At 36.5% G+C, this 12,099-nt stretch overlaps 1 protein-coding gene across 1 annotated transcript; it reads right to left on the bottom strand.

The window, feature by feature from the left end:
• Positions 1-270: 270 nt before the first annotated feature.
• Positions 271-11,593, bottom strand: LOC134656063 (cytochrome P450 6j1-like). The gene is made up of 9 exons (XM_063511581.1): positions 11,406-11,593; positions 10,918-11,044; positions 3,275-3,478; positions 2,785-2,981; positions 2,339-2,475; positions 2,060-2,154; positions 1,683-1,809; positions 1,104-1,364; positions 271-451 (listed from the first exon to the last, which is right to left on the bottom strand). The coding sequence occupies exons 1-9, from the start codon at positions 11,591-11,593 to the stop codon at positions 282-284; spliced, it is 1,506 nt and encodes a 501-aa protein (XP_063367651.1). The 3' UTR covers positions 271-281.
• Positions 11,594-12,099: the final 506 nt, after the last annotated feature.

Raw genomic sequence — 12,099 nt, 5'->3', positions numbered from 1 at the left:
TTATAGAATTTAATAAAATGTATTTATAGAAATGTATTTTGAAGCTTGAAGTATTTGAAATACAAAATACTAAATACATGTGAGTGCAGTATTTGAAATACCAAATACAAAATACTTTTGAGGTAGTATTTGAAATACAAATACAAAATACTAATTTGTATTTCAAATACGTATTTCAAATACATGTAATTGAAATACTGCCCAACCCTGACTCTACAGCTACTATTTATATGCAAAAGACAGGCAAACACAAAAGTTATAAAAAATCGGTTATAGTAAAATCACTTTATTTCTTCGAAATGAACCCAAGCACCGCGCGTCGGGCGACTGAAGAGAAAAGTTCTCGGGTCGATATCCAGGGGGTAGGTCGTTTTGGCACTCGGCTTCAGTACGAAGTGCTCAAGGATGCTCATTATAGCCACTTTCACTTGCAGGGTAGCGATGCGCATACCTGTAAACACATACCTGTGCACGCCAAGTATTCTTACACTGCGTTCGTTCCATCAAAGAGTTATTTATTACCTAACAGAAGAAATGGTATAAAGATAAAGTACCTATAAGAAAAAATTGCCCCTCGAATTTGACAGCTGAAGTAGATGTCGCTGTTATAAGTTGACGTTTAACAATTGAGTTATGGATTTCGGGATCCTATCGGGAGTTGCAGGATACCAGAATAATACTCATTATGGAATATGATATATTGAGACGATGGTGTGGTTATGGTAATGTCACATTATTATGCAAACTTACAGGAAAAAAAATGGCATTGTATTGTGATAATATGGCACTATACGATTTTATTTACTTCGGCTGTCAATCTCGGGGACACAAATCGTGAAATCGGGGGAAGAGATTTCTTAGTCTTCTTATACGACATCTCTACATTCCTCACCCTTCCGAATCCGGTATTTTTAGGTAGCTACCGGCTGACCAGCCCCGGTAAAACTCAAAAAAGCACAAGAAGTAATATTAAAATCAGAATCACCCACCAATACGGTGACCCTCTTCTCTCCTCGCCAACAACGAACGTCGGTAAAAGACCTACACTACCTGCCTACAGTTTAAAATTAAAAAGGGATTAAACTTTTAGGTCGTATTCGTACCTAAACATTTCTTAGGTCCCTCGCCGAACGGCATAAAGGTGAATTTCGGCCTCTTAGCAATTTCTTCTTCCGAAAACCGTTCCGGGTCGAACTTTCTTGGCTCAGGATAATATTTAGGGTCAACTTGGATGCAACCGATCGGTATTATCACTGGTGTGCCTTCAGTTATTCGGATAGGGTTTCGTCCCGGGATAGCCAAAGTGCAATTCTTTGTACTCTCACGAGATAACACGGATATAGGGAGGTACAAACGTAGAGATTCTGCAAAAGAAAAAAGTATGAAAGTACCTACGCAAAAATCAAAATAATACCTACATCTGGATACCAGTAATCTGTCTCTGTCTGGCAGCCATATTCGAACTTTAAGATACGTCAAATATTAGATATCGAAACGATATGGATTGGATATGTACCTATATCTTGGTGATGTCTAATAGACATCTATAGTTCAAAATCCGAATCGGGCCCTGGATCTATTTATTAATGCTGAAACATTTATAATAGGTAGTATATTCAGCTATCTTTATTTAGTAAATAATAAATGACTCTTAAGGTCATAATCATATGCATATACCGTACCATTAAAAACCATATCCAAATATTTAAATTTCTCGACATCCTCCAGCGTGTATTCTCCTTTAGTCTTCAATTTTAGGTCTACAATCTCTGACCGAAGTTTGTTTTGATGTTCTGGGTGCCACGCGAGCTAAGAAAAATCAAGATTGATTACTTAATTGGGACACTTGTTAAAACTAGGTACACACAAGGAGCAAGAAAACGAGTCACATACATACCTAAATGTAAAATTCCTTAAGATTAAGTAACCCGCTTTCATTGCTTTTCAGTATATAATTTATAGGGCGATTTAAATTAGCGTGAATTGATTAATCCAATCATACCTATCCCTAATATACACACATCAAAATACAAGGCTGTGGTTACAATTGGCTACTTACAGTAAACAAGGCTACCATCAGGGCAATGCTCGATGTCTCAAACAAGTCTAGTAGAATCGTGAACACTTGACTGGTGACGTACTCATCCGTGAACACTGAAAATATATAACAACCCAGGTGATGTTGGTCCTTCGAACCGGATCAAACAAAATTATTGATATTTGTTTATTGTCCTAAATCGTAGAACGTCAAAAATATATCGATAATTTAGTAATACTTGTAATAGAAGTAATTTGACATCGAGACAGTATATATATGTGCATATACTACATTATATACCTCCTTTATCATCGCCGTCCCGGAAAGCCATCATTACTTGATAAACGTCATTTCGTTTTTTGCCAGTAGCGGTGCGGTCTTTTATTATTTCTCGCGTTAGAGACACAAGAAGATTCTCCAGTTTCTTCGTTGCGAACCTAATAAAGCCCAATTGATTAAGATCAAACAATCCTCCTCAATCCTCAGTATATCGATCGAATGATACGACCTTACAGAAGAAAGTCTATTGTCGTCTTACCACTAATTGAGTACAGTCAGCAATATAGGATAAAATAGCTACAGTAGATGAGGATAAAGATAAGGTATCAGAGTTCAGGAAACTTTAATCCAAAAGAGCAGTATTTCGGAATCTTGTATGTGCAGACATCTTTTAAAGTTGGTGTAGTTAAATTACTTATTCTCCTGATGGTAGGTACTGATGGTGTTTATCATCTAGCAAAACCTACCGCAACTGCATTATTTTATTGAGTCCAGGTATAATAGTGACTGCTAGATATATCAAGTTATTCAAAACCGTGATTTCCAGTTGACGCGTGATCTCTCCAGTGATGGTCGCGAAGAAGGAGTTTCGGTTTTCAAACGTGTTGTTCTCTATGCCACATATTGCGTTCGCCATCACGTCTGTTGTGAACATTGTTGTTATCTGCTCAGAAAATATTTAAGATTACTTATACTTCATTTAAATAACCGTTACTAATTTGGTTGGTCTACCTGTAACGAGATTGCTTACTTATATCACTCCCGGCCCTCATCACAGATCACCTGTATGGCTTACCGTGTTTATTTGACAAAGCCCCCTAAGGGATCGTGCTGAATACGAGTATAGGAATCCAATATAGCATTAACTAAGGCGAAGCTGATTACATTGGATTTCGTGAATGACAAAACCATATTACTAAAAGTAAGTAAACCTAAAGTAAGTAAAGTAAACCTTACATCTTTCAGATCTATGTTTGCCTTTTGACAATTGTCCCTCAAATACTTGACCATTTCGTCTCCAACTTTGACAATGCTGGGCAAATACCCTTTCAGTTTGGCGGTGCTGAGCGCCGGCGTCGCGTGGTTGCGGGACATCTTCCAGTCCTCGCCCTTTGTGAAGAAAGGGTTAAAACCCGCGAGGACGTCGTAATTTTTATCCACCTATAGGAAAACAGAAAATCCACTTTTACTACCAAAGGAGGACCTAGACCAATATTTTTTCGGATGTAATATAAGTGTACCTAATTAAGTATATCTATGTAAGCGTTCTAAAATGCCCCGACGTTTGAGACTAACTATAAGTACCTAAATAAAATATTATTACAGTAGTAGGTAGAGAATATACATATTTAAGAGAGAGATCGTATCGCATCGATTAAAAGATATGGGTGATATGTCACCTATCCAACGCCTATAATATGCCTAGATTGGTCCTTCGAACCGGATAAATCACCAATAGGGATGTTGACATGAATCGCGAATATATAGCATGTTATGTTTTTACCAGGGATGTTGCGGATGCCGATTTTTTGACATCCGCGGATGCGGATGCGGATGCGGATTTTTAAAGGCTCACATCCGCGGATGCGGATGCGGATGCGGATGTCAAGATAGTACCATAAAAAACGTCAAATATTACATTTAAGTAATTTTTTTTTCAAAAAACCGGCCAAGTGCGAGTCGGACTCGCGTTCCAAGGTTTCCGTACATTAAGTCCCACTCACGCTTGACTGCTCATTTCTAATAGGTTTTTTTGGTTAATGACTAAATTACCTAGCAGTCTAGCACTTACGCCGATGCTAAGACGTTCCTGTACCGACCTGTTCCACATCCGCATCCGCATTAAATCCGCATCGATTTTATGCGGATGCGGATGCGGATGCGGATGTTGAAAATAATGCGGAAGTTCCGCGGTTGCGGATGCGGATGCGGATATTCGCATGTGAGGAGTTATATTTTGTGCATGTCTCTAATAATGTAAGTATAAATAGGTAACGCTTGTCTGAATAAAGGTCAGTCTTTACGCAATACTCGTGTTGTTTACTTGCTGCCCTACTTCCCGCTCCACATGGCGATCCTGCCACGTGCGGTGTCGGGTTCTGAAGTCGGAAGTGCAACCGCGCACTTTATATGAACAAAGTGGATACAATTTAATACCTTTTATTTCTTATTCGACGTGTGCCAGAATAAATATACAATTAAAAATTAATATGTGCAACTCCAGAGTGGAAAAAGATGCCGTGTTTATCACCCAAAATTCTGCCGGGAAAGGCAATAATGATGCGACGACTGAAATGAAGAATCACCTCTCGTTGATTAGCATTTTGATGATTGTGATGTGCACCTTAATGTTTATTGGAGGTTTGTACATTATCTACAGGCTGTACAAAAGATGCCACGAATCATGGGCTGCTGACTGGATTGTGCAATACAACCTTCGCAGATCTCTTCGTAACGATCGCCGTGAACTTGAGGATACCCACTGCCGTGGATGCTCTGCTACTCGTGCCGGTACTAGCAAGGACTAATTCGTGTCTACGCGTAATGTGATTAGTGAAGTGATACCAGTGCATAGCGTGTTTTTTTTTTATATATCTATCCACGTTCTCTTCTCCCGCCACCGCTCCAGCTAGCTGATGGACACTGAGACATTATACTTAACATAGGTACTTAATATCAGTGTATTCATGTAGGTAATATTCTACTAAGTAACATTAAATGCAAAACATACAAATATATAGCAATAATATAATTTAGTCTGTCATGACAAGTGAATTAGTTCATATCTATTCAGATTTAAAGAACATAAAAGAAAACTTATCAAAACTTAGTTACGATAGAAGGAAACCAGAGCTATTGAAAGTTAAGTTAAACGAAGCAAGTGTAATTCATGGGAAGTTTCGTGCTATTATTAGGGAGATACGTGACCAAATAGAAAATAATAAGTTAGAGGGTCAATGTTTAGTCGACATTCAAACAGAGTGTGATAAAATTCAAGGACTATATAAGTGGATTGAAGATTTTTGCAATAAATCATACACAAGTTCTAACAAAACCTCCACAATGGAAGATTTCAACTTAAAAATCGCGTTGTCTTTAATACCAATTATGACAGAGGATGAGGCTGTAATAGAGCAGCTTATTAATTCCATTGAATATTACGACTCTGTGCTTAAGTCAGATTCCAAACCACAGTTAATTAATTTCGTTCTTAAAAACCGAATTACAAAACTAGCAAAACTTAAATTAAGTGACACTTATAGTTCAGTACAAAGTATGATTACAGACATGAAGACTCACTTACTGACTAAAAAATCAGCTTTTGCCATCCAAAATCAAATACAGGTGTTAAAACAAGGAGAGAGTTCAATCGACGATTACGGTAAGCAGTTATCTGAGCTGTTTGTTAATTTGACGATAGCGCAGTCAGAAGGCGATTCTACTACATTTAAGGTATTAAAAAAAATTAATGAAAAACAAGTCATCAAAAAATTCGCGGACGGTCTGCGAAATCGGCGAATTAGCACCATTATTGCAGCACGCGATTACCAATCGCTGAAGGACGCTGTACAAGGAGCAAAAGACGAAGAGACGGCAATAACAACGACTTCGGGTGACATGCTGGCATTTAATCATCATTATAATCATTTCAGCAGAGAATATGTACGTGGTCGAGGTCACCAAAACTACAGAGGGTCACCCAACCAATACCGTGGCTCGCGGCCACCGCTGACGCAAGGTCAAGCTCCGGGTCGCACAGCGCGACCCTACACCGGGGCTGGCGCTGCCGGTCCAAGTAGAGGTGCCTACTTGCCGAATTACCGGGGAAATCAAGGTAGGTACTTTTCTTCTAGAAATAATGGATATGAACGTGAAAGAATGCATGTTTTACATGAAACTGACAAAAATAATGAGCACTGTAATGATGAGATTAATATTCTAAATCAATCGGTCGAAAATAAAGTAAATCCGATCCAGTTTTTTCGAGACTAAAGAGTACATATTTTTAAGCGGAAATTCAAGTTACGTAAGTTTTAATATAGGAAACAATAATACATGTACTACATATTCCTTTTTAGCTGACACGGGAGCTACGATATGCGCGTTAAAATTGCGCAGCGCTTTGAAATTGAATATTCCAATATGCAAAAAAGAATTAGTTATTAATGGAATTGGAGGAACACAATGTGCGATTGGATTTATTTACCTACAGTTACACTATCAGGGGCACGTGTTTGAACATAAGTTTTACATTTTTGATAACTTGCCATGTAGTAATGACGGCATAATAGGACGCGACTTTCTTAAAAAACATCATGCCAAAATTGATTTAGAATATGATACTTTAACTTTGACTACAGATAATAAAACGAAAGTCACCATGCCCCTTGACGACAACCAAAAATATTTCACGCTCCCACCTAGGTCAGAATCTGTGTATTATGTAAGTACGGATATACTTGAAGATTGTGTCATATGTTCGAACGAGATACAGGATGGTATTTTTTTAGCGGGGTCTTTAGTTTCACCTACTTTTAATAAAATTCCACTTAGAATATTGAATACAACGGAACATGAAATACAATTATGCAATATTAGCGTATCCGTTCAAAAGGCTAGTGATTATAATATTTGCTCCTTCAACAATTGCGATAAAGTAAATGTTGACCGACTCAAAACGTTATTCCAACACCTCAATTTACAAAAACTAAACCTTGAAGAACAAATATCCATTGAAAACTTGTGTGCTAAATTTCCTGATGTATTTTTCCTACCTGGTGATAAATTAAGTACCACTAATATTTATAAGCATACTATATCGTTGAAACCTAATACTGTCCCGGTATACACTAAGCCATATAGGTTACCACATGCTCAGAAAACCATAATAAAGGATGAATTAAATAATATGTTGAAACAAGGAATTATAGAAAAATGCTCGAGCGAGTGGTCTAGTCCCCTTTTGTTAGTTCCAAAAAAAAGTCACGGATCACAAGAGAAAAAATGGCGTATAGTAATAGACTATCGAAAGTTAAACAATTGTATACAGGATGACAAATTTCCACTACCTAATATAACGGAAATTTTAGATTCTCTTTCAGGATGTGTATATTTTAGTCACTTAGATTTAGCAAATGGTTATTATCAATGTGACCTCGACAAAGATAGTAGACAATATACAGCCTTTGACTCTGGCCAGTATATGATGACCCGTATGCCTATGGGGGTACGCAGCTCTCCAAATTCCTTTTCCAGGATGATGAATATCGCTATGTCTGGTCTGACATACGATAAATGTTTAATCTACTTAGACGACCTCATAGTTTTTGGTAAAAATTTAGATGATCACAACAAGAATCTAATGGATGTATTTAGTAGGTTGCGTAAAGTCAACTTAAAATTAAATCCAAACAAATGTGATTTTTTGAAAAAAGAACTTTTGTATTTAGGTCACGTAGTGTCAAGTGACGGAGTATTGCCCGATCCGGATAAGATAGCTGCGATACAAAAATTTCCTGTTCCTACTAATAGTGACGAAGTCAAAAGATTTGTGGCATTTGCAAATTATTATAGGAAATTTATTAAGCGATTTGCTGAAATCGCAATACCCTTAAATTATTTATCAAGGAAAAACGTCCCCTTTGTATGGGACGAAAGATGTCAAGTGTCATTCGATACCCTAAAACAAAAAATTGCATCTCCTCCGGTACTTCAATACCCGGATTTTTCACCGGATAATAAGTTTATTTTACAGACAGATGCATCTGGCTATGCTTTGGGAGCAATTTTGAGTAACGAAAATAATAGGCCCGTCGCTTATGCTAGCAGAACATTAAATAAATCAAAAAAAAATTATCCCACTATAGAAAAAGAACTCTTAGGAATTTTTTGGGCCGTCCGACATTTCAGGCCTTATTTGTACGGAACTAGTTTTATTATTAGGACAGATCACAAGCCACTTGTTTATTTATTTGGAATGCGGGATCCATCAAGTCGCCTATTAAAGTTCAGATTAGCGCTTGAAGAATACGACTTTGTCATTGAATATGTAAGAGGATCCGATAATGCGCCCGCTGACGCATTGTCGCGTGCTTATATTACTTGTAAAGACTTAAAGACACTAAGTGAACGCGTATGCGTTACGACCAGAGCGCAATCGAAGAAAATAAAAAATACAATAACTAAACAAGATATGACAATCAAGGATGATTTTCAAGGATCACCGAAATGTATAGAAACCCATAATAAATTACCGGGTTCAGTAGAGTTACGGTTTATTAGTAGGATGGAATTAGATACGCGAAAAAAGAAAGTCATGTTAAAAAATGACTACGAAAATAAAATATTTTTATATGATTGCAATAAAAACATTATCTTTATTAAATTTCTGGACTCTTCATCACAAATTTCGCCAGGCGAGTTTGTGAAAGAGCTGGACTTGTTTTGTTGTAAAATTAATATAAACATGATATACATCGTAAAAAATAAAATGATGGAAATATTTATACAAAAATTAATGAATGAAATAAAGAAACCAGAATGTCAAATAAAAGTGAAAATTGGCATTTTAAAAGATGTAATAAGAGTTTCTGACAGCGAACAACGTAAGATAATTTTAAATGACTTTCACCTTTTGCCCACTAGTGGTCACGCGGGCATGAGACGAATGTATAATAATTTAAAAAAATATTACTTTTGGCCGGGAATGGAAAATGACATTAGAAGTTTTGTAAAACGCTGTGACAGGTGCCAAAAAAATAAATATGCTACCCCCATTAAAGAACCAATGGTAATCACGACAACTGCAACATATGCCTTCGAAAAAATTTTTTTAGATTTAGTTGGCCCTTTAGAGACCGATGATGATGGTTATTCATACATACTCACATTACAGTGCGAACTAACAAAATTTGTAGAAGCTTATCCATTGTTTTCTAAAAGAAGTAAAGACGTAGCTATGTCATTGGTAAACAATTTTATACTTAGATACGGCGTTCCCAGGCAGATAGCTTCCGATCGGGGTACGGAGTTTGTGTCATCCATCTTTAAAGAGGTAAGTACACTACTAAATATAAAACAATTAAACTCCACAGCGTATCACCATCAAAGTATAGGCGCTCTCGAGAACACGCATAAACATTTAGCTGCATTCTTACGTATCCAAACTGATACTCACCCTGAAACTTGGAGCACTTGGCTGCCATTTTGGAGTTTTTCGTTTAATACATCGGTGCATACCGAAACCAAATATACCCCGTTTGAACTTGTGTATGGCAGGAAGTGTAATTTACCTAGTAATTTGTTGGGAAATATAGTACAACCCTTATATAATCATGAAAGCTACCCAAAAGAATTAAAATACCGAATCCAATTAAGTCAAAAAGAAGCACGTGAGAATTTAATAAAATCTAAACAATCAAGAAAAATCAGGTATGATTCAAAAACAAATTGTATTTTATACAAGCCAAACGACAAGGTTTTGATTAAAAATGAAGTTGGCAATAAATTAGCAAATGTTTACTTGGGACCATACCGAGTTTTACGCGACTTGTCTCCTAATGTGGAAGTCGAAATTGATGGAAAATCAATGTTAGTACATAAGAATAGAACTAAGCCCTACTATGAATAATATATACATATAGATATATTGAATTAGCTAAAAAAAAAATATTATATATATTTGTTATGTAAAAGTGTAAAAGTAAACAAATCATGTATAATCACTAGTATTAAAAAAAAAAAATGTTATATGTTATACATTTTTTTTTCCTTTAAAAGGGGAGGTGTGAGGAGTTATATTTTGTGCATGTCTCTAATAATGTAAGTATAAATAGGTAACGCTTGTCTGAATAAAGGTCAGTCTTTACGCAATACTCGTGTTGTTTACTTGCTGCCCTACTTCCCGCTCCACAGCAACATCCCTGGTTTTTACCATAGCAGGGAATATTAGACCGCGGAAAATCATATTTTGCAAGTGTAAATATGCGTAATAAATTAATTAAAAGTAATCAAAAGTATTTAAAATAATGCCCAGTATCACGTGACTGCAAACGCCAATCGGAGCGCGTGACGTAATCACAGTGGAATCACCAAAGACAAGTTATAAAACCTGCCTAAGTGTCTACAGATTATCGTACCGAAACGCGATCTTGGTGCGGTGCGGCGCACGAATCGATAGTGTGTAAGGTCGTGCGTTAAGGACGCAGCTATAAGTTAGAGCGAGAAAGAAGGTCGCTGTCCGATGCGGTAGTGTGTTAAGGCTTTAAAAAAAATTGTCAGTTGCCATATAAAGAATTTAAAAAAATGACTGACAGCAGTTTGTTTAAAACGCCGTTACGTCATCAAGGTCACGTGACAGTCTGGAGCGTTTAGGCGCGAAATTTAAACACGAAACTTATTATACATGTTTTTTATTCAAAATTAATGAATATATTTTTTTAATATTTTTTTCTGTAATTATTACGTGTCTATCTACAAAATGAAACCAGTTCCAAAAAATTGTCAACATCCCTATTATACGAATATTCGCCTAAACCGAAAGCACGGCACTTATTTGAGCAATCCAATATTAAAATTGTAAACAAACATGTTTGACCTACCGGGTAGCCGCTGGCATAGTTAGCGAAATCGGTGATAAGGATGGATCGTATAAGTTCAGGATCTCGGACCAAGAGGGCAGGGTAGTTCAGTTGATAGTACCCTACCACCGGAGCTTCTGGGAACTCGCTAAAATAAATCAGTAAGTAGTAAGTATACTGAGTACACATTGTGGTAACTCAATATGTTCAAATATTATATTTGCGGTCAGCGTATAGGATCGAATTAGTTAAATAAAAATAACTTTTGGTAGAAATTTCCTTTCAAAAGGTATGTTTGGCCGCGTGATGTACCTGCCGTAAAAAAAGTTAGAAACAATGATGACTAGTGAGCATTTATGCCATGTTATCACTGCAGCTTATTCCTATATTACCTATATATAATATACATACCCCATATCTTTGTTGTCTGTCGAGTTTTAGGCCAAACATGTGTATGGGAGCGGAATATGGTCGAATACTTTTGAGCATGCAGCCACGCAACTACTTACTTGTAAAGTCCTGCATAAAGATGCGCTATATGTTTCTTCGCCAAAAACACCTGCTTGTAATGTCCAAAGAACCACTCGCGCCCGTGTGCCACCGGGACCCCTTGCTCCGCCCAATAATCAGAAGATTTACTCTTAAACGTAAAGTATAATAAAATTAATAGTAAACTGAGTGCAATTATCAAACACATGTTTGTACACTTCTGCGATAGTCGGACGATACCTAGCTAGGCGCTAGCAGCAAAGCAAATAAAGGTAGGTAGTACCTACGCGTGTCTATTCATATTAAATGTTAATGTGTTTTACAATTAAGTCGAGAGTAGAATATGAATGGCACATTAATGCAAGTTTATAAAGCACTTAACTAGTATCTACTTACACGAAGTCTGTCTCAAAAGCAACACAATGTGATATGGTAAATAAAATAATAATATTATATGTTAGCATGTAACTTACTTATACCTACCAGTACGTATATTTATGAAAGATAAGGCTATAAGGATCAACAAGGAACATACATGTATAGCGGATACGTGTAAATATAATATAATTACTATAAGTAATATATATAATTAATATAATTACTGTAAATATAATAAATGCCATAATCGGCGCTAAAACGGGTGAACAACACATATGGTACATGTTGCATTGTAGGTATTGAAAAAAAAAAAAACAATTTGAATACCTTAATTTA

The sequence above is a fragment of the Cydia amplana genome, chromosome 17 (genome assembly GCF_948474715.1).
Source record: "Cydia amplana chromosome 17, ilCydAmpl1.1, whole genome shotgun sequence".
In the NCBI taxonomy this organism is placed as follows: Eukaryota; Metazoa; Arthropoda; class Insecta; order Lepidoptera; family Tortricidae; genus Cydia; species Cydia amplana.
Note: the sequence above shows the minus strand (reverse complement) of the source record. Positions and strands in the feature narration are given on the sequence as shown.

Coding starts and splice junctions, on each gene's coding strand:
- LOC134656063 (XM_063511581.1), bottom strand. CDS start 11,593: ATGTGTTTGATAATTGCACTCAGTTTACTATTAATTTTATTATACTTT. Junction 2,155..2,338: donor GGACGGCGATGATAAAGGAG/GTATATAATGTA, acceptor ATATATTTTCAG/TGTTCACGGATGAGTACGTC. Junction 452..1,103: donor GGGACCTAAGAAATGTTTAG/GTACGAATACGA, acceptor ATGTGTTTACAG/GTATGCGCATCGCTACCCTG.